At 33.5% G+C, this 24,244-nt stretch overlaps 3 protein-coding genes, 1 long non-coding RNA gene and 2 pseudogenes across 14 annotated transcripts; 3 read left to right on the top strand and 3 right to left on the bottom strand.

The window, feature by feature from the left end:
• Window positions 1-87: 87 nt before the first annotated feature.
• Window positions 88-16,157, top strand: LOC143904702 (sorbitol dehydrogenase). Of its 8 annotated transcripts, XM_077419555.1 has the most exons (10): window positions 113-503; window positions 2,172-2,205; window positions 3,721-3,881; window positions 4,168-4,331; window positions 4,471-4,655; window positions 6,183-6,242; window positions 7,005-7,183; window positions 7,277-7,398; window positions 7,638-7,825; window positions 7,905-9,922. In XM_077419555.1, exons 1-9 carry the CDS (start codon window positions 441-443, stop codon window positions 7,789-7,791), a joined length of 1,122 nt encoding a protein of 373 aa, XP_077275681.1. In that variant the 5' UTR covers window positions 113-440; the 3' UTR covers window positions 7,792-7,825; window positions 7,905-9,922. The 8 variants fall into 8 exon arrangements, with proteins under 8 accessions (XP_077275685.1, XP_077275683.1, XP_077275681.1 ...); XM_077419557.1 differs by lacking the exons at window positions 7,638-7,825; window positions 7,905-9,922 and adding an exon at window positions 15,329-16,157 and having other exon boundaries at window positions 90-503; XM_077419554.1 differs by having other exon boundaries at window positions 114-503; window positions 7,638-9,922.
• Window positions 510-1,362, top strand: LOC143904706 (uncharacterized). Its single transcript, XR_013259018.1, has 2 exons — window positions 510-734; window positions 990-1,362. It is a non-coding gene; the product is annotated as an uncharacterized LOC143904706 (long non-coding RNA).
• LOC143904703 (uncharacterized) lies at window positions 15,999-19,186 on the bottom strand. Of its 3 annotated transcripts, none has more exons than XM_077419564.1 (5): window positions 19,111-19,132; window positions 18,933-18,985; window positions 18,722-18,833; window positions 18,249-18,547; window positions 15,999-18,121 (listed from the first exon to the last, which is right to left on the bottom strand). In XM_077419564.1, the coding sequence occupies exons 1-5, from the start codon at window positions 19,115-19,117 to the stop codon at window positions 17,882-17,884; spliced, it is 711 nt and encodes a 236-aa protein (XP_077275690.1). In that variant the 5' UTR covers window positions 19,118-19,132; the 3' UTR covers window positions 15,999-17,881. The 3 variants fall into 3 exon arrangements, with proteins under 3 accessions (XP_077275690.1, XP_077275689.1, XP_077275691.1); XM_077419563.1 differs by having other exon boundaries at window positions 18,249-18,623; window positions 18,708-18,833; XM_077419565.1 differs by lacking the exon at window positions 18,933-18,985 and having other exon boundaries at window positions 18,249-18,623; window positions 18,708-18,833; window positions 19,087-19,186.
• Window positions 16,847-17,721, top strand: LOC143904693 (protein arginine methyltransferase NDUFAF7, mitochondrial-like; annotated as a pseudogene).
• Window positions 19,187-19,621: 435 nt separating the features above from the next.
• Window positions 19,622-21,761, bottom strand: LOC143904695 (U3 small nucleolar RNA-associated protein 15 homolog; annotated as a pseudogene). Its single transcript, XR_013259017.1, has 4 exons — window positions 21,701-21,761; window positions 21,256-21,478; window positions 20,664-21,115; window positions 19,622-20,564 (listed from the first exon to the last, which is right to left on the bottom strand). The product of XR_013259017.1 is annotated as a U3 small nucleolar RNA-associated protein 15 homolog (transcript).
• A 668-nt stretch (window positions 21,762-22,429) lies between these two features.
• LOC143904696 (RNA polymerase II subunit 5-mediating protein homolog) lies at window positions 22,430-23,358 on the bottom strand. The gene is made up of 2 exons (XM_077419539.1): window positions 23,194-23,358; window positions 22,430-23,092 (listed from the first exon to the last, which is right to left on the bottom strand). The coding sequence occupies exons 1-2, from the start codon at window positions 23,251-23,253 to the stop codon at window positions 22,826-22,828; spliced, it is 327 nt and encodes a 108-aa protein (XP_077275665.1). The 5' UTR covers window positions 23,254-23,358; the 3' UTR covers window positions 22,430-22,825.
• Between the last annotated feature and the right edge of the window lie 886 nt (window positions 23,359-24,244).

Consider the following 24,244-nt stretch of genomic DNA (forward strand, 5'->3'; position numbering starts at 1 on the left):
TCGCGGTCCTAACACAACGCACGAGCTACGGACGCAGGGTCGATTGACAGCGCGGAGAGGAAAAGTGGAACTGCATGCATGCATGTACAGTACAAATCGATTTAATAGTTCCCGTAAAAACAGCGTGTTTCCGCGATGACATTGCGCAACGGTTGAAGGTGCGATTGCGAAATGTGCACAAATTGGACTGTTCGGTAAATTTACGCCGCGAAGGATGATCGCTGATAGTGGTGGTAGTGAAAGTAAACGACGATAATAAGGTCGCGGTGATAGCTTCATACGTATATACATATAATTGCGGGGCGTGTATATAATAGCAGCGAGTTCTCTCTTGGACGCTGAGTCCCGTCCCGTGCGTTCTGTGTTTATCAAAATATCCGGGAGCAACTTGACGCAGGCGGATCACTATTTATCTGTTGCAAATTTTCGCAGGAGAAACTATGGCGACCATGGCTAAGAACAATCTCTCCGCTGTACTGTATGGCATCAACGATTTACGCCTGGTTAGTACACGATACGGAAGCATGATGAACTTGCACGGCTGCGTTTGCTCATGCTCGAATCGAACGCGCCACTTTCATGATCTTATTATTTCAATCACGCTGCAAATTTTCATTGGCTAATTTATATTTAAAAGACGATGGAAATTAAACGAGGCTTTAAATTTCTTAATTATATTTTACCTTTTGCTATAAAAGTGAAAAATTTGTAGTTATTTTCGTTTCGTATAATCAGTTAGTTTATGTGTATAATTTTATAATAACATATACAATTTTTATTTAATTAAAGTTTATTAAATTAAATATGCGATTTAAATTTATATTCGCGGTTGTGTAAAAAATTTCTGAAATAAGAAGTTTATATAATATTCTTTTTATTTTAGTTAACATTCTCTAAATATTTTATACATTTTGTGAATTTCTTACAATTTTACTTTCTTCTTTTTTTCCTTTGCATTTGAATACACGATTATTTTATTTTAAATATAGGAAACACAAGATAATGCATCTCTAAATAAATTATCAAAGATAGAGTCAATCTTTTGTCGCTCTTTTTGTAGAAAGTGAAAGTGAGTTTGTTCATTTCGTAACGATATTATTGATGGCTTAATGCTATCAATAACTGTTGAACTACTGTAAACTAACGTTAAATTATTCATGCGTATATTCGATTATTTGTATATTTACCCTTTAAATCACTAGATTGTAACCACTCTGATATTACGCTTGTTTTTTTGTTTTAAATATTTATGTCTTATTTTATGGATTGACGTTATTAACACATACTTGTGAAAACTTGAAAAATGTAAAATATTTTTATGATTGCAATATTACGATTTAAACTTTTATATCTATTTTTTTTTTTAAAGAAACATAATTTTGCGAAACTAAATTTATAATCTTACATCAAATTTAAATTTGTTTATTTTTTTTGCAGGTAAATAATAAAGAATCACATTTTTTTTAAATAGATAACTTTTGAAAATCAGGAATTAACTGATCCGGTTTTCTTATCATCTGTTTCTAATATAGTTTTAAGCAAGCAAAAAGATGAGAAATTCCATTTTTCTAAAATCACTTTGTATTTCGTAAATAAAGAATTTATGATTTTACAAAAATAAATTCTTATCAATTATTTTTAATTCAACAATTTCTTATGTAAGAATAATATAGCATATAGAAAATGAAAATGAAACAAAGAGAATAAAAGCTATAAATAATTCTTTAATGTTAATTAATATGGTGAAAACTGTTCAGATTAGTATGTTTACAATTACATGTGTTGATCCAGATTCTTGAATATAACTTTATGACAACTGCACACGATATTGCAGTTGCCTTAAGTAAATCGATTGCACGTGCGCCTCGATATTAACGGATTGATCTTTAAATTTATATCATTCGAGCATCTGTGTTAAGCAACAATTTCCTTTTGCTGCATTATGACAATTTTTGTTAGGTATTTTTTGCCATTTGATATATCCTACAAAAAATAAGTAAAAAGTTCTAAACTGATAATAATTATTCCATACAGTTTATTTTCTGGAATGTCAAGCTTTGTAATTGTTTTATTATTATTACGTGCGCAGATTTTAGAATGTTGTGAATAAAGATATGTTTCCTGTAATTTAATTTAGTGATTAGATTCACGGGTAATTTTTCCTGCTTCAGGAAAATACGAGTATCGAAGAACCAGGGGAAAATGGTAAGACATGACTTTTATTAATATTTACTAGTTTTTTTATCGATTATAATAAATATTTGGCAAAAATATCAGTTATGTGTACTATTGACAAAGAGAAATGCATTAGAATCGTATAATAATTGATATTAATAATATTGTTCTTATAAAAAGCATATTATTAAATTAATCAGGGTTTGCTGGTGATATTATTTTTATTAGAGGAAAATCGTAGAAAAACTTAGTTTATATTTGAAACGCGAAAGAAGAATTCTTTATTATTCGATTGCATAACACTTTTGTACGAATCAAATTACGTTGAGTGCTATTAATACATACGATGACGCTTATTGAAGTAATATATGTAGGGGAGACCGGGGCGAAGTCGTCACTATTTTTGCAGTGCCGATTTTTAACAATAAAACAAATAATTTTAGTAAAATGTGGTATACCGTTGTAAAGAGTGAACCTTTGGTTACAAAATTTATACGGACATTTTTTGGTCTTCGTCGCTTTGTTCAACTGGTATAGAGTGAAAACGACAAAGGTGCTTCAATTGAAATGTCAAAATTGCCGGGGCGGAGTTGTCACTTTATTCTAGGACTGAATTTTAAATAAAAATTCACAATTTCGATCATGAAAAATGATAGGATACATTTTATTAATTTTTTTTAATAGAAAAATGGAAACATTAATTAAAACACGATGGCAGAAAATAATTACAAGAAAAGCGCACACACTTGTGTGCCCTACGCTCGCACGTTTCTCGTCAGCTCTACTGTCATATCTGAGCACACGCAGCACATATTATCGACCACTGCTGCTTCTTTGACTTTGATTTTCGTCCGAAGCCTCCATGATATGGCTTGGTGACGACTTTGCCCCGAACATAAGTTTCAAGTTTGGTCGCTCATAAAATATTAGAATTCAATGAAAATAAAAAAACCACTGGATTCGTGTTCAGCATGCATTACTCTTTAAAATCACTTACTTAAAGAAATTAGCGATGCGCAAAAATTTTCACTTTTGATTTCTAAAAACACGTTTTCCTTAACAAAAATCACAACGATTTTGGCACATAATCTCACTAAACTCCCTTGGTCACCTAGGCACCATAAGTAGCGTTTACTATATTAATGGCGCGGCGAGTTCACACAACATACAGGTTTCGAGATAATTGCAATGACGACTCCGCCCCGGTGACGACTTCGCCCCGGTCTTCCCTAATGCTGTTCCAGATACGTAGTGATAAAAATTAAGAAGATTATTTTCAATCTAAAACTGTTGAAGCTTCGTATATTTGGATCTTAATTAGTTAAAGAGACTCTTTGTTTTAATGCGTTGTATTCGCGTTGTATTCATCTATTGATGAATAAAAGAAGTCGCATTAAGATTAGAAAGATATGAGAAGAAGAATAAAGTTTTGAGATTAGAATTTAAGTTCATCGTACTATGGGAGAATTTGGATGGAGAAGATTTTAGAAGCTACATTTTTGGACTGTTTTTTTAATAAGCTGGAAATATCATGTTCTTTTACAGAAGTGCTCGTGGAAATGGGATGCGTCGGAATCTGTGGATCGGATGTTCATTATCTTGTTCATGGCAGAATCGGCGATTTTATAGTGAAGAAACCCATGATCATCGGTCACGAGTCTTCCGGAACCGTTTCCAAGCTTGGAAAAAATGTCAAGAATTTAAAAGTACGTCATGCACGTATATTTACTTACAATTAATTACTTTCTCTTGTGAGCTAATATAGCATGCTTTTCATTTATCGACACAAGTCGACACAAATGTCATTCTATCTTTTCTTTGCATTTAATGAGTAACAAAGATAGAACAACACTTGTGTCAACTTGTGTCAGTAAATAGAAAGCACCTATAGGTAATATTAAAGAATTTATTCGCATTATTCTCCCATATATAAAATATATAATATGATATGTTCTTGATATTTTCTTGTTATTTTTTTTTATTTCTTTATAGGTCGGTGATCGTGTTGCCATTGAGCCCGGTGTGCCTTGCAGGACATGCACGTATTGCAAAGAAGGACGTTATAATCTGTGCAAAGATATGGTGTTTTGCGCAACTCCACCCGTGCACGGCAGCTTAAGACGTTTCTACAAGCATGCAGCCGATTTCTGTTTCAAGTACGCATAGTTAATTACGTATTTCGCTTACACATAATTAGTAGAGCTTTTTTTTTTAATACAATAAAATAATTTGATAAAACATATCGTCGCAGATGGAAAAAAATTCAACTTCTGCATTTGTGATCTTTTGTAACAGATTGCCCGATCATGTGAGTTTAGAGGAAGGAGCGCTTTTAGAGCCATTGTCAGTGGCAGTACACAGTTGCAAACGGGCCGAAATCGGAATCAATTCCAAAGTATTAATTCTGGGTGCTGGCCCGATCGGTTTGATGACGTTGCTGGTAGCCAAAGCCATGGGCGCGAACAAAATAGTTATCACGGGTATGTGTTTAAAGGATAAAATTTGAGGCGAAAGAAAAATATATTTCAACCTATGTTTCAACAATCAAGAAACGCGGTAGCATCTCACGCCAATTATATAATAATTTATTAATAAGATCCACCTAAAAAAGAGACATTAAAAATGTAAAAATAAAACGCCAAGTATATTTTAGACAAAATTTTATAAATAATATTAGACAAATAATGAAAATATTTATTTAAAAAACACAAAAAAATAAATTTAATGGCATGAAAAAGAAGTGAAATCAAAGTATTATTCTAATTATATTTATTAGAGTAAGTAATATTTCGCAAGATATATATTTTGTGCGTGAAATTGAATTTAAAGGAATATGAGTACAATATTTTATAAACTATTTCAAAATTGCTGTAGACTTAATATAGGATGCAGAAGACATTTAAAATGTATGAAATACAACGACATAATAAAATGAAAAGATATAAAATACAATAGATAGCGTAATGAAAAGTGCAGAAATTGAAAAGGGTTTAGTTGCATCGACAATAAGCACCAAATTATGTGAGAAACAACAATCGAAGATGGTATTTAGGTGTAACATGGCATATACAAACAAATAATTTTATACAATATAAGTTTATTACTGTAAAAAGATAATTTGAATGTATTACATATACAATATAATAACATAAATTATTACTAAACATAATATTATTGTTTAACTCGATTATACTGGAATCACACATGAGAAATACAAGGTTTAAGATGATGCCGGAGTTGTCTGTATAACCGACAAAATTACCATTTTCCTTTAAATTCAATTTCATGCGCACAAAATATATATCTTGCGAAATATTACTTACTCTAATAAATATACATGGAATAATACTTTGATTTCACTTCTTTCTCATGCCATTATATTTATTTTTTTGTGTTTCTTAAATAAATATTTCATTATTTGTCTAATACTATTTATAAAATTATTTTGTCTAAAATATACTTGGCGTTTTTTTTTTTTTTACATTTTTGCTTCTTCATAGGGGAAGCTTTGTTTTCATAAACTTCGTATATGGACCTTTGATCGCATATAAAGCTAGGTCTAATCAACTTAAAGAATTATATATGAAATAGGGGTAGAAAAGACCGAAGAAAAAATTGTTTTTTTTTTTTTTTAGTTTTTGATACCAATGTGTTCAGAATGTTCTAAAACGTCGGAAAATTGTAATTTTATAAAATGTGTGTGTGTGTGTGTGTGTGTGTGTGTGTGTGTGTGTGTGTGTGTGTGTGTGTGTGAGAGAGAGAGAGAGAGAGTGTGTGTGTGTGTGTGTGTGTGTGTGTGTGTGTGTGTGTGTGTGTGTGTGTGTGTGTGTGTGTGAGAGAGAGAGAGAGAGAGAGAGAGAGAGAGAGAGAGAGTGTGTGTGTGTGTGTGTGTGTGTGTGTGTGTGTGTGTGTGTGTGTGTGTGTGTGTGTGTGTGTGTGTGTGTGTGTGTGTGTGTGTGTGTGTGTGTGTGTGTGTGTGTGTGTCAAATTTTAATGTCTTTTTTTAGGTGGATTTTCTTCATTATCAATCAATACTTCAAGTAATCTTTACAAACAACAACGTAAAGGTGTGTATGACACAATACGTTAATAAATAACAATTATGATGGAAAATAAATGAAAAATTATACCTCGTCTATAGTCTTATTACGAAACTAACTGTGGTATCGAAATTCAGTTATTTTCTCAAAAATTCTCTGCATTTTATTAAATATTGGATTTCTATTATAAGTTAAAATAGTATTTCAGTATCTTCTTATTGAAGTTAACTTGCGATATAGAGCGACATGTGGTCACTTAACGGAAAATTCTGCAGTGACTACGTTTGTATATCGCGCTGCGATAACAGAAGTTTTAACGATATATCACAATCACAAATCTATTTGCGAAACGATAAGATATCAAATTATAGTAATTGTCAATTTATGTAATAGCAAATGAGAGAAAAACATTCACATTGTACATTCAAGATGTGGAGTAGTGGAGTAGTGGTGTTGCAATCGATTGCGATCGAGATAAGCCTCATCGAGGCTGCATTTAGCATGATAGATACTACTTGTGGAACAGGAATGTGTATCACCGAGGTCATGCAGTCACAAAGTGTCGCGTCTAGTAGTCATTTGTCTATTGCAAATTTGAACTACGCATTGAAGACATAGAGCGCTGTCTTTTCAAGGAGGCCATTTTTCTCCCTAAATAATGCATATTTCCTTTTTTGTAGGTAGCACAATGCGTTTCACAAGTAGCACAAGTCCTCCCTCGAATAATTTTAAATGCAAGCCTATACAACTTATAAATAAGATGTAAATAGACGCGATTTATGTTTATAGACATGGTGCAAAGTAGACTGAACGTAGCGAAGAAACTCGGCGCCGACGGCACGTATCTGGTGCAAAATAATAGATCGGAGGAGGATACAGTGGCTGATATTCATACAATCTTCGAGGGTGAACCTAACAGGACGATAGACGCTTGCGGTGCACAAGCCTCCATTCGTTTAGCGATTCTCGTAAGTTGCAAAATACATCTTTTTTAAAATTAGATTATTTAAAATTAGTTGGCTAGTAGATAAATTAGATTAATCATATTTATATTATATCAGGCGACCGAAACCGGTGGAGTCATGGTGTTAGTAGGATTGGGTTCTTCAGAGGTGCAAATTCCACTGATAAATGCCCTAACGAGAGAAGTCGACATCAGGGGTGTCTTCCGATACGCAAATGAGTAAGTTTCAATTAGTTAAGAGTTGTACGTTAAATAGAAAAGATATAACCAACTCCGATACTTCATGACAAATTAAATGCCAAGATGATTGCCGTGCCAAATTAATTATTACGGCGGAAAATAGTTTAAGAAAATTGCAATCAAGAGTTTGTAGTTTTTAATTTATTGAATTTTCACAGATGAATTATTTTAACACTTGATAGGAGATTATTCTATGTGATCTTTTTCCCGATTTGTAGCTACAACGACGCATTGAATCTGGTCGCGTCTGGCAAGATAAACGTGAACCCGTTGATCACTCATAATTACAAGATAGAGGAGGCCAAGCAAGCCTTTGAGACCAGTAGGACTGGAGCAGGCGGAGCTATTAAAGTTATGATCCATTGTAAATAGACGAATCGCAGGATTCTGAGTACCAAATGCAACCGTAAGCTTCTATGAGAAATGAGCTACTTGTAAAGCTTTTATATTGCGACATGTTAATTAAATTTTACCATTTTTATCAGTTATTTTAATTTGGCGTTTAACTTAATCGAGATATGGAAATGGAGAGACGTCTGGATATATTTATATCAACGTGGATATTATCGCATTTTGACAGAATGTTTTAACGTTGAATCTTTCATCACATTATCTCGTGTAACATTGCATTGTGCGAAATGTTAATTTATATGGGATGCATAAAAGCATTTTTAAATACCATTGTATAGAGTTTACGTAATACGTACACGTGGATGCGACAATGGCTCAAAAGAATAGCGGTGTCCGTATGAAAGGAACAACTGTAATTGCGAAAAAAACATGCACATAAAACTATAGCAATTACTGTAATATTTACTACAGTTTCGTGTGCTTTTTGTGCACCGCAACTACTAGTCTTTCTGTAGTATTTTTTCGTAAGGGTGTAAGGGTCAAAGCGACTAGTGAATTTTAGTTAACAATACAAATAATGTACATGTTTGGTGAATATTTTCCCAACAGAGAACAACGATATCTCTTATATGATCAATAAAGTCTTATCTCTGAATTTTTGTACAAATAGAAGGATATATCTGCCGACATATAATTTTCGTTTTCTTTATATTCCTAAAATTTATTTCCTACAAAAATTATATTCTAATATCCTATCACATTTAATATTTATAGACTTAAAGATAATATCTGTCGTTTCAAGAATATTTTTTTTTGCGGTGAAAGACTGGCCATTGCATGCCGATAATTCGCGAGAATGTAGAAAATGCAACGAATTATGCAAAATACAAAGAGAGTATTATCTAATGCAGAAATTATATTTAAGATGTTTCTTAGCGATTGTTGAAATATTGGGTATCGATATATTCAGCAATCGCTAAGAAACATCTTAAATTTTTGCATTCAATAATACTCTTGTTGCATTTTGCATAATTCGTTGCATTTTCTACATTCATCCCCCTTCATTATAACACAATCTGCACATATCGACGAGACAATTTATTATACAAAGACATACGTGTAACAATAAAATCTTTTCTGTGTAACATAAAATAAGAAATAGTCCAAATTAAAACAGGTAGCTTACATATTTAACAGTACTGCTCTCAAAAGCTTTATGTTCATTTAAGAAAATAATTCCAGCATTTTAGATCGAGTAAAACCTTAAAAATCTAAAAACTGTCATGCATTTTGTTGAATACTTAGAAGTCTTTTATATTATTTAAATACTATATTTTAATGGTAAAATAGACATGTGGAATATTTTATCATTTAAAGTAAAGGATTCATAAATGTACTTTATGACATACATAGGGTTCATTCTTCAATATATAACTAAATACTATCTAGTCGATATTCTTTGTGATAAAATACTTTGGTTTGCTATCAACTGGTAATTCACACTATCAGTCGACGTACAAAAAAACGTTAAGTGTTTATTTAAGTAATTTATATATTAATAAACCTTTCACATAAGAGATAAGATTTCTCCAACATTTGTAGACCATATGTCAGATTTTATGATTTTCTCAATTTTCTCCTTTAGTCCTTTCCAATCGGAGAGTCTAATATCATCCCTTTTCTTAAAACGTTGAACCTATTAGAAGAATTTTAAAAAATACTTTTTCTAAATATAGATTGTACACTAAGGATTTCCGATCTTTCGAGACAATTCGTCGTTCCCAAGAAGCGATTGTCCAAGCTCAAGTTCAGCTTCAAGTGTATAAGTACAGAAGAAGAAGTTTTCTAGAGTGGCCGCCGCGAAGGATGATCGCTGATAGTGGTGGTAGTGAAGAAAACGATAATATTAAGGTCGCGGTGATAGCTTCATACGTATATATACGTATAATTGCGGGGCGTGTATATATATAGCAGCGAGTTCTCTCTTGGACGCTTAGTCCCGTCCCGTGCGTTCTGTGTTTATCAAAATATCCGGAAGCAACTTGACGCAGGCGGATCACTATACTTATCTTATCTGTTTCAAATTTTGGAAAAACCATGGCTAAGAACAATCTCTCCGCTGTACTGTATGGCATCAACGATTTGCGCCTGGTTAGTAACACGATACAGAAGCATGATGAACTTGCACGGCTGCGTTTACTCATGCTCGAATCGAACGCGCTACATCTTATTTCAATCACGCTGCAAACTTTCATTAGCTAATTTATATTTAATAGACGATGGAAATTAAACGAGGCTTTAAATTTTTTAATTATATTTTACCTTTTGCTAAAAAAGTGAAAAATTTTATAGTTATTTCCGTTTCGTATATCAGTTAGTGCGTTTATGTGTATAATTTTATAATAACACATACAATTTGTATTTAATTAAAGTTTATTAAATTAAATATGCGATTTAAATTTATATTCGCGCCTGTGTAAAATTTCTGAAAGAAGTTTATAATATTTTTTTTATTTTAGTTAACATTTTCTAAATATTTTTTATATACGTTTTGTGAATTTCTTACAATTTTACTTTCATCTTTTTTTCCTTTGCATTTGAATACACGATTATTTTATTTTAAATATATAGAAAACACAAGATAATGCATCTCTAAATTATCAAAGATAGAGTCAATCTTTTGTCGCTCTTTTTGTAGAAAGTGAAAGTGAGTTTGTTATAATTTCGTAACGGTATTATTGATAGCTTAATGCTATCAATAACTGTCGAACTCCTACTGTAAACTAACGTTAAATTATTCATGTATATTCGATTATTTGTATATTTACCCTTTAAATCACTAGATTGTAACCACTCTGATATTACGCTCGTTTTTTTGTTTTAAATATTTACGTCTTATTTTATGGATTGACGTTATTAACATACTTGTGAAAACTTGAAAAATGTAAAATATTTTTATGATTGCAATATTACGATTTAAACTTTTATATCTATTTTTTTAAAAGATACATAATTTTGCGAAACTAAATTTATAATCTTACATCAAATTTAAATTTGTTTATTTTTTTGCAGGCAAATAATAAAAAATCACATTTTTTTTTAAATAGATAACTTTTGAAAATCAGGAATTAACTGATACGGTTTTCTTATCATCTGTTTCTAATATAGTTTTATGCAAGCAAAAAGATGAGGAATTCCATTTTTCTAAAATCACTTTGTATTTCGTAAATAAAGAATTTATAATTTTACAAAAATAAATTCTTATCAATTATTTTTAATTCAACAATTTCTTATGTAAGAATAATATAGCATATAGAAAATGAAAGTGAAACAAATCATACTTGTTTTGAGAGAATAAAAGCTATAAATAATTCTTTAATGTTAATTAATATGGTGAAAACTGTTCAGATTAGTATGTTTACAATTACATGTGTTGATCCAGATTCTTGAATATAACTACTTAAGGCAACTGCACACGATACTGCAGTTGCCTTAAGTAAATCGATTGCACGTGCGCCACGATATTAATGGATTGATCTTTAAATTCATATCATTCGATCGTCTGTGTTAAGCAACAATTGCCTTTTGCTGCATTATGGCAATTTTTGTTAGATATTTTTTGCCATTTGATATATCCTACAAAAAAATAAGTAAAAAGTTTTAAACTGATAATAATTATTCCATACAGTTTATTTTCTGGAATGTCAAGCTTTGTAATTGTTTTATTATTATTACGTGCGCAGATTTTAGAATGTTGTGAATAAGTATGTTTCCTGTAATTTAATTTAGTGATTAGATTCACGGGTAATTTTTTCTGCTTCAGGAAAATACGAGTATCGAAGAACCAGAGGAAAATGGTAAGACATGCCTTTTATTAATATTTACTAGTTTTTTTTATCGATTATAATAAATATTTGGCAAAAATATCAGTAATATGTACTATTGACAATAAGAAATGCATTAGAACCGTATAATTGGTATTAATAATATTGTTCTTATAAAAAGCATATTATTAAATTAATCAGCGTTTGCCGGTGATATTATTTTTATTAGAGGAAAATCGTAGAAAAACTTATTGTTAGTTTATATTTGAAATGCGAAAGAAGAGTTCTTTATTCGATTGCATAACACTTTTGTATGGATCAATTTACTTTGAGTGCTATTAATACATACGATAACGCTCATTGAAGTAATATATGTAGGTAATGCTGTTCCAGATACGCAGTGATAAATCAAGAAGATTAATTTCAATCTAAAGCTATTGAATCTTCGCACGTATATTTGGATCTTAATTAGTTGAAGACTCTTTGTTTTAAGTTGTATTCATCTATTGATGAATAAAAGAAGTCGCACTAAGATTAAAAAGATATGAGAAGAAGAATAAAGTTTTGAGATTAGAATTTAAGTTCATCGTACTATGGGAGAATTTGGATGGAGAAGATTTTAGAAGCTACATTTTTGGACTGTTTTTTTAATAAGCTGGAAATATGTTCTTTTATAGAAGTGCTCTTGGAAATGGGATGCGTAGGAATCTGTGGGTCGGATGTTCATTATCTAGTTAATGGCAGAATCGGCGATTTTATAGTGAAGAAACCCATGATCATCGGTCACGAGTCTTCCGGAACCGTTTCCAAGCTTGGAAAAAATGTCAAGAATTTAAAAGTACATAATATCATGCACGTATATTTACTTACAATTAATTACTTTTTCTTGTGAGCTAATATAGCATGCTTTTCATTTATTGACACAAGTCGACACAAATGTCATTCTATCTTTTCTTTGCATTTAATGAGTAACAAAGATAGAACAACACTTGTGTCAACTTGTGTCAGTAAATAGAAAGCACCTATAGGTAATATTAAAGAATTTATTCGCATTATTCTCCCATACACAAAATATATATAATATGATATGTTCTTGATATTTTCTTGTTATTTTTTTTTATTTTTTTATAGGTCGGTGATCGTGTTGCCATTGAGCCCGGTGTGCCTTGCAGGATATGCACGTATTGCAAAGAAGGACGTTATAATCTGTGCAAGGATATTGTGTTTTGCGCAACCCCACCCGTGCACGGCAGCTTAAGACGTTTTTACAAACATGCAGCCGATTTCTGTTTCAAGTACGCACAGTTAATTACGTATCTCGCTTACACATAATTACGGTGAAATCGATAGTATGCAAACAATGATGCAAGGCAGCTAGGTAGAACTTTTTTGAATACAATAAAATAATTTGATAAAAAATCTCGTCGCAGATGGAAAGAAAATTAACTTCTGCATTTGTGATCTTTTGTAACAGATTGCCCGATCATGTGAGTTTAGAGGAAGGAGCGCTTTTAGAGCCATTGTCAGTGGCAGTACACACTTGCAAACGTGCTGAAATCGGAATCAATTCCAAAGTATTAATTCTGGGTGCTGGCCCGATCGGTTTGGTGACGTTGCTGGTAGCCAAAGCCATGGGCGCGAACAAAATAGTTATCACGGGTATGTGTTTAAAGGATAAAATTTGAGGCGAAAGAAAAATATATTTTAACCTATGTTTCAACAATTTTCTTTATTATCAATCAATACTTCAAGTAATCATTACAAACAACTAAAAGGTATGATATAATACGTTAATAAATAACAATTATGATGGAAAATAAAGGAAAAATTATACCTCGTCTACAGTCTTACGAAACTAATTGTGGTATCGAAATTCAGTTATTTTCTCAAAAATTCTCTGCATTTTATTAAATATTGAGTTTTTATTATTAATGTTAAAATAGTATTTCAGTATTTTTTTTATTGAAGTAAAGTAAACGCGATACACACAGAACGACATGTTGTCACTTAATGGAAAATTCTGCAGTCACTACGTTTGTATATCGCACTGCGATAATAGAAGTTTTAACGATATATTAAAAATCCGTTTGCGAAACGATTAGTAGATATCAAGTTATGTAATTGTCAATTTACGTAATGACGAATGACGAGAGAAAAACGTTCACGTTGCTGATAGCCAAAGCCATCATGGGCGCGAACACAGTAGTTATCACGGGTATGTGTTTAAAAGATAAAATTTGTGGCAAAAAAAAAAAAATTTCAACCTATGTTTCAACATTTTTCTTTATCATCAATCACTACTTCAAGTAATTATTACAAACAACTAAAAGATATGAGATAATACGTTAATAAATAACAATTCGATGGAAAATAAAAGAAAAATTATACCTCGTCTTTTATATATTCTTACAAAACTAACTGCGGTATCGAAATTCTGTTATTTTCTAAAAAATTATCTGCATTTTATTAAATATTGGATTTCTATTATAAGTTAAAATATTATTTCAGTATCTTCTTATTGAAGTTAACTTGCGATATAGAGCGACATGTGGTCACTTAACGGAAAATTCTGTAGTGATTGCGTTTGTATATCGCGCTGCGATAACAGAAGTTTTAACGATATATCACAAATCTATTTGCGAAACGATGAGATATTAAGTTATAGTATAATTGTCAATTCATGTAATAGCAAATGAGAGAAAAACATTCACATTGTACATTCAAGATGTGGAGTAGTGGAGTGGTGTTGCAATCGAACGCGAGATAAGCCTCATCGAGGCTGCATTTAGCATGACAGATACTGCTTGTGGAGCAGGAATGTGTAAACCGAGGTCACGCAGTCACAAAGTGTCGCGTCTAGTAGTCATTTTTCTCTCGATTTTTATATTGCAAATTTGAACTACTTACGCATTGAAGACATAGAGCGCTATCTTTTCAAGGAGGCCATCTTTCTTCTGAAGTAATGCATATTTTCTCTTTTGTAAGTAGCACAATGCGTTTCACAAGTAGCACAATTCCTCCCTCGAAGAATTCTAAATGCAAGCCTATACAACTTTATAAATAAGATGTAAATAGACGCGATTTATGTTTATAGATATGGTGGAAAGTAGACTGAACGTAGCGAAGAAACTCGGCGCCGACGGCACGTATCTGGTGCAAAAGAAAAGATCAGAGGAGGATACAGTGGCTGACATTCATGCAATCTTCGAGGGTGAACCTAACAGGACGATAGACGCTTGCGGTGCACAAGCCACTATTCGTTTAGCGATTCTCGTAAGTTACGAAATACATTTTTTTTTTAAATTAGATTATTTAAAATTAGTTGGCTAGTAGATAAATTAGATTAATCATATTTATATTATATCAGGCGACCGAAACCGGTGGAGTCGTGGTGTTAGTGGGATTGGGTACTTCAGAGGTGCAAATTCCACTGATAAATGCCCTAACGAGAGAAGTCGACATCAGGGGTGTCTTTCGATACGCAAATGAGTAAGTTTCAATTAGTTAAGAGTTGTACGTTAAATAGAAAAGATATAACCAACTCCGATACTTCGTGACAAATTAAATGCCAAGATGATTGCCGTGCCAAATTAATTATTACGGCGGAAAATAGTTTAAGAAAATTGTAATCAAGAGTTTTGTATATAGTTTTTAATTTATTGAATTTTCACAGATGAATTATTTTAACGCTTGATAGGAGATTATTTTATATGACCTTTTTCCCGATTTCGTAGCTACAACGACGCATTGAATCTCGTCGCGTCTGGCAAGGTAGACGTGAAGCCGTTGATCACTCATAATTACAAGATAGAGGAGACCAAGCAAGCCTTTGAAACCAGTAGGACTGGAGCAGGCGGAGCTATTAAAGTTATGATCCATTGTAAATAGACGAATCGCAAGATTTTGAGTACCAAATGCAACCGTAAGCTTCTGTGAGAAATGAGCTACATGTGAAGCTTTTATATTGCGACATGTTAACTGAATTTTGGAAATGGAGAGACGTCTGCATATATCAAGAGACACGGTAGTGTCTCGCGCCAAGTACACGCGGAGCGAGACCGATTTATACCAACGTGGATATATCGCATTTTGACAGAATGTTTTAACACCGAATCTTTCACCACATTATCTCGTGTAACATTGCATTGTGCAAAATGTTAATTTATATGGGAGGCATAAAAGCATTTTTAAATACGATTGTATAAAGCTCGCGTACTTGCGTACACGTGGATGCGACAATGGCTCAAAAGAATAGTGGTATCCTTATGGAAGAAACTACTGTAATTGCGAAAAAAAACATGCACACAAAACTATAGTAATTACTGTAATATTTACTACAGTTTCGTGTACTTTTTGTGTACCGCAACTACAGTAGTCTTTCTGTAGTATTTTTTCGTAAGGGAGTAAGGGTCAAAGCGACTAGTGAATTTTAGTTAACAATACAAATAATGTACATGTTTGGTGAATATTTTCCCAACAGAGAACAACGATATCTCTTATATGATCAATAAAGTCTTATCTCTGAATTTTTGTACAAAAAGAAGGATATATCTGCCGACATAATTTTCGTTCTTTTTATTTTCCTAAAATTTATTTCCTACAAAAATTATATTCTAATATCCTATCACATTTAATATTTATAGACTTAAAGATAATATCTGTCGTTTCAAGAATATTTTATTCTTTTTTTTTACGGTGAAAACCTGATGTCATTGTTTTTGTTGAAAATTACGAGTTGTGACTGCATTATATGCTCAATTCAATTCTTGGCGAGAGTTATAAAGTCGACTGACAGTTATGAAGATTATGAATTTGAAAAGATTAGATGAGAGCCTGTAGTTCAATATATAAAAACTTTTTAACATGCAAATTCTGTATGTTACAAATGTTGAGATCTTCCCAAAGGAAAGCTCGATTACACTTCAGTCTTTAATACCAATGATAACCAAAGAGAAAAGATGGCTGGAAAATCATATTGTAGGTGAATAATGTCCGTTTCTTGGCCTACTGCTGAAACGGACTAGGTTCAAATATTTGAGTTTAGGTTGTGAGTTTAACGTCCAAATAATGGGTTTAAGTCGTTTAGGGTTTAAGAGATGGTTTTTCTAAAAATTTAAGAAAGTACGGAATATATAATGAATTAACGGTTGCACGCGTTAAGATAAAAAAGTTGGTATGAATGTGTCTAAGGTATACTGTAAACCAAGTCCATTTCTTGGCTTTTTGTAGCTGAAATTAATTAAATCTATCTATATTGGTATTATTCTATTAACGACGTTCCTGGAAAGTTCAGTGTATTTGTAGCGCAGGAATTTTTCGATGTTCTGCCAATACACAAATTCCAGGTACGGAAACGTCGAAACTTCGATATTGATGTATGAGATATAAAAAGGATAATTTTTACAAGAGTAACGCTTGATTTTAGAAAACTGACAAAGGTTGGAGTAAAGTCTTAATAGATATAGTGCAGAAATCGCCGGAAGAGGTATTTCAATATGTACTTTCGCAGGTGCCAACGGCTGCTTGTAAAGTGTACCTATCTGTAAGCATTTATTTTTGCATTGCTCTGTAGCGTTCAAGTTTTAGATAGTGGATTAATGAAAGCGTTTTCTTTAGCCGCATGAGAAAAGGGATCATGTGGAAGTAAGTCCACAGTGTTCTGTAATAGTAGATCACATGTCCAAATTTTTATGGGAACACGGAGGATTTGCGCTAGTGATGGATTATGGCCACGAGAGAGAAAAGACTGATACATTTCGCGCATTCCGCCAACATAAGTTGCATGATCCCTTGTTAAAACCCAGGAACCACGGATCTGACTGCGGATGTTGACTTTTTACTAATGAAAGAAATTGCACAAAAAGATGATAGATTAATCGTGTTTGGTCCGGTGACGCAGAGAAAGTTCTTGAAAAGCCTCGGTATTGATTTACGGTTAAAAATGATTTTACAGAACGCAACTAGCGTTGAAAAAGAACAAATTGAATCAGGATATTGTATGATAATCAATGACGATAAAATGGGCAATTGTTTCAAAGTATTGTCTCTCTTCCCTTTTGTCCTAAAAGATCATTTGAAAAAATGGTCTGTGGCAGAATTCGAAGATGAAAGCAAAATTAAATCTTGAATTTTTTAATTTCAAGTAAATATTAGAGAAACAGAAAGAATTGTTTTTATATATTTTTAGATATTAACTATATAATGACACATACAGTAAACATGTAGTGTTAATTACGGTTTACTGTAATGACGGTTTCAGCTACTCTTATAATCTAGAGCTCACTTTGCTACTCGGGTTGTTGTTGGGGTTGATTAGGACCCAATGGGTCGCCAACCCTTCCACCATGCTGACCAAACTGTTGTAAATACTCGACGATAGTAAAGGCGGCAATGAACGATGGATTGCATTTGAGAATTTGGAACATTTTCTTCTGTCGGTCGGGCGTATCTGCATCGGTAATCTGCATCAATTGTTGATACTCAGGCTTAGATAAAGCAAATTGCTTGTCTGCGGACTGACCTGCGGACTGAGTTCACTCGTCTTAGTTTAAATAGCATTCTATATTTTGCTATTTAACAAACATTGATAGATCAATGCTTGAAAAAAGGCAATAGAACATGTATTTTAATTTGTATTAGAGTAGTAATACATACACAAAAAGTCGATGTTGTAATAGTCATAGTTACTGCAATTGTTGCTGCTTCATCTCGCACTTGACGGGGGAGCGAAATGGATAAAGTTATGTAATTGAACACAAAATCAATCAGCTGTTTACACATAATACAGTTGTAAACGTTCCTTCTTATTCTTCTGCAACGATCTGCATGCATCAGCACTCGCTTCATCATCAGGCAACGCCATGATATTGATTTGGGTAGATTACACTCAGCATCTCTGCCTTGATCTCTGCATGCCTGTGCATGCTTCAGGATTTCGAAGCATCTCTGTACATCTGTCAATGAAGAGAGTTTGTCCATTGGGTGCGGATGACCGTCCTTATCTTTACAATTTACACATAAATCGAAATCCTGTAATAAAATCACAATTATAGTAAGCATGAAAGTCATGAAAAGTGGCGAAAGTATTTTTCTCCAAAGCAATCTAATACATACATCACAAACCGTACAATGGTATCTGAACTCCAGGTAAGTTATTTGACTTTTACAGTTATTGCAAGTGTTAGGCATGTTGAAGGGAAAACAAGGTGTGCTTCTCTTCTTCCGTTTTTTGGCTCCTGTCTGTTGTCAGAGATCAATATGAAGAAAACGAGAAAGTAATCTGTATTTATATGCACGTGTAACCGGCACTATCGCGTAATAAAGATTTTTCCTTCGCACCGGAAACCGGAAAAGGGAAAAGTCGTAGCCACGTGGTAACGCTGATGCGAGGTCTACAATGCGAGTCGTAAAGTCGTGAGTCGTAAGAATTGACCACGCACAATCGAATTTGAGGAGAATAATCGACTGTGCGTGGTCAACTCTTACAACTCACGACTTTGCGACTCGCATTGTAGACCTAGCATGACGCTCGCGCCGCTCTTAACCAATCATTCAAGTTGCGCGTTGCGCGAATAGTCAGTACTGAAGGTTCGCACTGCTACCAGCGCTGTCACGCCTGTCACGTAATGGAGGATTCACATTGCGTCCGATCACGTCCGATGTTCGATGTTCGACAATAACAGAATTTATTAAGCTGGCCACACACACTTTCCGTAGAACGTAACAGTAGGATTTCGACCAATCGCGTTGCTCGATTCGAAAACGTACGGCCATACGTTCCCAAATCGAGTAACACGATTGGTCGAAATCCTACTGTTACTGTTACGAAAAAGTGTGTGTCCGGAGCCTTATGGAGGGTTCACACTGCGTCCGATGTTCGACGTACGACGATCCGACATCCAATAGGAAATTTTTGTCTTTAATAATAAATTCTGTTATTGGATGTCGGATCGTCGTACGTCGAACATCGGACGTGATCGGACCCAATGTGAATCCTCCATTATAATGAAGCCATTATAATGTAAGCCACAATGAAACTGCTACTTTTCTGTACTTAAAGGTGCCTTTTCATATGCAGCATGCTGCAGCAGCAAATCAGTCACGTGCCCAAAATTTACTAGAGCGTACTTGCTGCTCACGAAAAAGTGCAGCAGCAGCAGCACAACAACAGCACGACATTAAATTATAATAATCTAAAAATAATATTGTGGTGAGTTGTTAGTGTATTTAAACAATTTAAATTTATAAATAAGTGGAATACGATATATATGATTCCAACGATTCCAATTGGATGCATGGATAGTGCCTGAAAAACCATCCTCTGCTGCTTGGCAAAAATGTCTAAATATAAGGAGACTTAAAGTGTCAATTTAAGTTTACTTTTAAAAAAAAAAAAAAAAAAAAAAAAAAAAAAAAAAAACAATTTACTAGAATATTTTTAATTAAGTCACGCGACTTGTATACACCACGATAAAGTTTTTCACTATGTTTTCGCAAAAATTGTTATACAATATGGAAAGAAATATTATTTCAATTTTTAAAGAACTCAACTTGTTATTCTTTACTTATTCATCGAAAGGAACAATCTAGAGTGAAGATATTTAAAAATCGTTGCTTGCTTTACTTATATTTCGAGAAATTTAATATTAATATAATATAAAATTTATGTATAGAAAAGTATTTTACAAAAATTATCGTACAATTAGGTAATATTTTACAAGTTAGGTTTAACCAATATTTAAAATAATATCACGTTCCGTTTGAGCGGCGTTTGATGGTCCCAAGTTTTGATTCTCTTTTATAACAGGCAAAGAAGACGTTTTGGTATACCAGATAATATAATTTGCATTGAACCCTGCAATTGCGTCAAAGCTAAAATCAACTGCTCTTCTTCCTGTAACTTTTGCGACAGTATAGCAAACAATTTTCGTGCTTCCTCTGACAGTTCGTCCAAATGGTCTCCGTACACATCTGTTGAAAATAATTACAAAGAATAAATATAATTTTTTTTAATCCAAGAAAGATGTGAGTTTCTAAAGAGAAGTGTAAAAAGAAATATTTAAAACTTACCTAACAATAAGTTCGCTACGTGCGATAAAATACTCTTCCAAAACGGATGTTGCCGATGTAATTTGTTCAGGAATTTAATAATGTTAACTAACGATTTGCCATTTCTACCGGCCAAAGCTCGCCTTTTAAGCCTTCACGCCTGATAAGCTCCTATGTAAGCGCTACGGTGACATGCGGCATTTTATTAACCACATAATTCATCATGACACAATCCAGCGCTTTATATACTATATTGAAACTTTCGCAAGCAGGCGTCATGCTTGCTCATTATCTCATCTTTGACTTCTTGGTGCACGACCACGTCGATACTCCGTACATGCAGATTTTCGCCCGCGTGCCTGTACGACACCTTCTTGGCGTTTCGGTTTTATTACATCTTTTGCATCTTCTTCGTGCCTCCTAACAGAAATCAGGCCATCTACCATACCGGCTACGACGGTCTCGTCCTCTGCCTGCAATTTTATATTAACATTTAATTTGATATATCAATTTCTATAAATTGCTTAATTTAATATAATAATAAATTAAATTTATTAAATAAGTGTAGATGCAAGAGCAGATGTGTAATGACAAAAACACATTTTTTTCTTACACTAATTCCTATGCTGAGAACCGCATTGGGATAAGTCCAAAAGCATGAATGGTTTTATATGTTCCAGCGTCATAAACTTTAACGTGCCTGTCCAACGAACCATCAGACAATATTCTATGACCATTAGAAGCGATTTTCAGGCAAGTTACAGTCTTATGATGTGTGATTTTTGCGAGCAATTTGCCACCCGCGAGAGCATCCCATACTTTGATGTCTGTTCCACCTTATAAAATTACATATATATAAATATTGAACATTTTTATACATAAAGCATCAATTATATGAAATTGTATATCACATTAAATTATTATACATATATTACGTACGAGAGAATTTATAGAGAGAGAAAAACTTTTAAACTTCATATACATATAAAACAATCAGGATGTCGCAAGTATTATATCTGCAGACAGGAATATTCCTCCAGTGGGCAAGAAGAGCAAACTTTCCACCGGTGCATTGTGATTAACACTGAATATCTTCTTATTCGTCCTGGCGTCATACATATTTACAATCTTATCATACCCGCCGGATAGTAACACATCGGTGGACACAGGGCTCACTGCGCCAGCTCTGACGTAATCCGTATATGTTCATTGAAACTTAATTATCAATTATTTTTCACTAGGTATATCCAATAACGCTACAGTCTTGTCGTCCGAGAATAAGGCAAGGCAATGTGAAGATCGTCGGCTGTGAAAAAAACTCGGTGCACCGCGGCCTTGCGTCCAGAAAAGATCCGCAACATGCTGATTGTTTTGAATTGATATTAAAGAGCCTGATCACCGGTTCTTCTCCACCCACGCACAATAGTTTGCTATCTTGACGAAAGCACCCTCCGTACGCCTCTTTGAACTTGCTGTAAGTTTTTGTGACCAACTTGGTAATAGGATTATACCAGTTGCACTCGTACTGAGCAGGTTGTTGCGAAGTAACGTGGCTCCACTGGCGAAAAGTCAATGTAGTCTATCGGACCAAATTCCTTTATTAAAACTGATGGTTGTCAACATACAATTACCACAGGTCATTTATCATTCTCTAACATAGACAGTTGTAAGAATACAGAGATTAAAATGTTATCTAAAAAATTAAGAAATATCTTAAATATCGGATAAAGACGAGAGCATGAAAAATAAATTATACGAATTAATGGTATAACTATAACTATATTTATATCGCAAATACTTAGGCTATTTAGTATTAAACGGGATCTTACTTATTTTAGTCTTATTTATTATAATACATAATTTTAGAAGCAACATTTCATAAGTCGAATCGATAAATGAACAGAGCTATAACGTTTTAACTCAGATTGATGTGCTGCCAGCAAAGAAATTCAAATATTCCATGCATAAATAAATAAAAGTTTTTTCTTTACTTGCTATATTATTAGAGAATGCGTAAGTGCTAAGATAAAATGTAAACGCGTGCTACTTTTCCTGTTAAATTTAGGGGGATGTTTCCAAATCGAGGAAGTTATACGGTACAGTTTTATATCTCTAGACTTTAACTCAAACCTTCTTTTTCCATTATTTCATTATCCTGCCGAAAAAACACGATTGTTTCTCACTTACCTACAGGTTACGCACGTATGCACTGTTGCACAATGCGATCGCTTGTGATATGCACTGTATTTGGCAAAATAGCCATCTCCCAAAAAAGCCAAGACTTCGTTAGTATGAGTTAATTTTCCTCTCATAAATGCCCACTTGCCGATAGGTACCATACAATTCTCAGAGACAGATAACGGATATACTTGAAGTCCCTCTATTACCTTTTTGTGCCTATTCTTGTAATCGATTAGTGTCTTGGTATGTTTTTTATTTTGCTCAAGTTTCTGTAACGTAGCATATTCGATTTTTAGAATGTAACAAATATAATATAAACAAGGAATCACTACATAAGATCTAATTGAGAAGTATAACTCCACTATTGTACCTGTGCAAACACATTGTTAAGCAATATCTGCTGGTAACTTTTTATTAATTCAGGTCCCATTGTTCCATCGTTAGTTACACTGCTTTGCAATTTACGTCACGGCAAAAAAAATCTATATATATAATTAAATATAAAGTACAACAACTTAAAAATTTTATTTATTTTAAAAAGTCACTCTTCAGGCTGATCTTGTTCAGCCTGATCAGCTTGCTGGGCATCGTCAGCTAACCGTTCGGCATAAGCTATATATGCGTCAATATCTTCTATGACAAAACTTTCGTCGTTGGCAAGTAAAATCAAATTCATTTCTAAATCTGAAAATCTGAATCAACCATGCATATGTAATTTTCATATATATGCAAAACAAATAATTATCAACTGACCTATATATATCAATTTCTTCTGCCGGGGGATCCCTGAACGGGCTGGTCGACGTTGAAACCTGCGATCTGCAATGAAATGTGGTGCAGTAATTAGAAATTATTACTTTAAAATATTACGTTTAGAGACGTCATTAAAATTTCGGTGTTAATTTTTCGTAAGTATAAGTATTATCTCCAAAATTTTAATACTTACTCCCGAAGATTTGTGTCTCTACGTCCTTCACTCTCACGCGCAGTTAACTCATCGTCCATCTCGTCCATCTTTATTTTCTTTTTCTGTCGATCATCATCCTCTTCCTCTTCTTCTTCATCATATTCCCTAATCAATTGTTCGTAATTATCATGTTAATTTATGAATTATTTAAAATATTAAAACTGCTGTTTTGCGTATATCAGGAGGAGGAGGAGGAGGAGGAGGAGAAGGAGGAGGAGGAGGAGGAGGAGGAGGAGGAGGAGGAGAAGGAGGAGGAGGAGGAGGAGAAGGAAGAGGAGGAAGAGGAGGAGGAGGAGGAGGGGGAGAAGGAGGAGGAATGTATAGTATAGTACATGTGTACTGCCCCTCCCCCGCCTATTTATGTACTGTTTATACACATGTACTATATTATACATTCCTCCTTCTCTCCCTCCTTCTCCTCCTTCTCCCTTTCCTCCTCCTCTTCCTCCTCCTC

Source organism: Temnothorax americanus, unplaced genomic scaffold (genome assembly GCF_048541705.1).
Source record: "Temnothorax americanus isolate GAGA-0224 unplaced genomic scaffold, ASM4854170v1 Scaffold56, whole genome shotgun sequence".
NCBI classification, from domain to species: domain Eukaryota; kingdom Metazoa; phylum Arthropoda; class Insecta; order Hymenoptera; family Formicidae; genus Temnothorax; species Temnothorax americanus.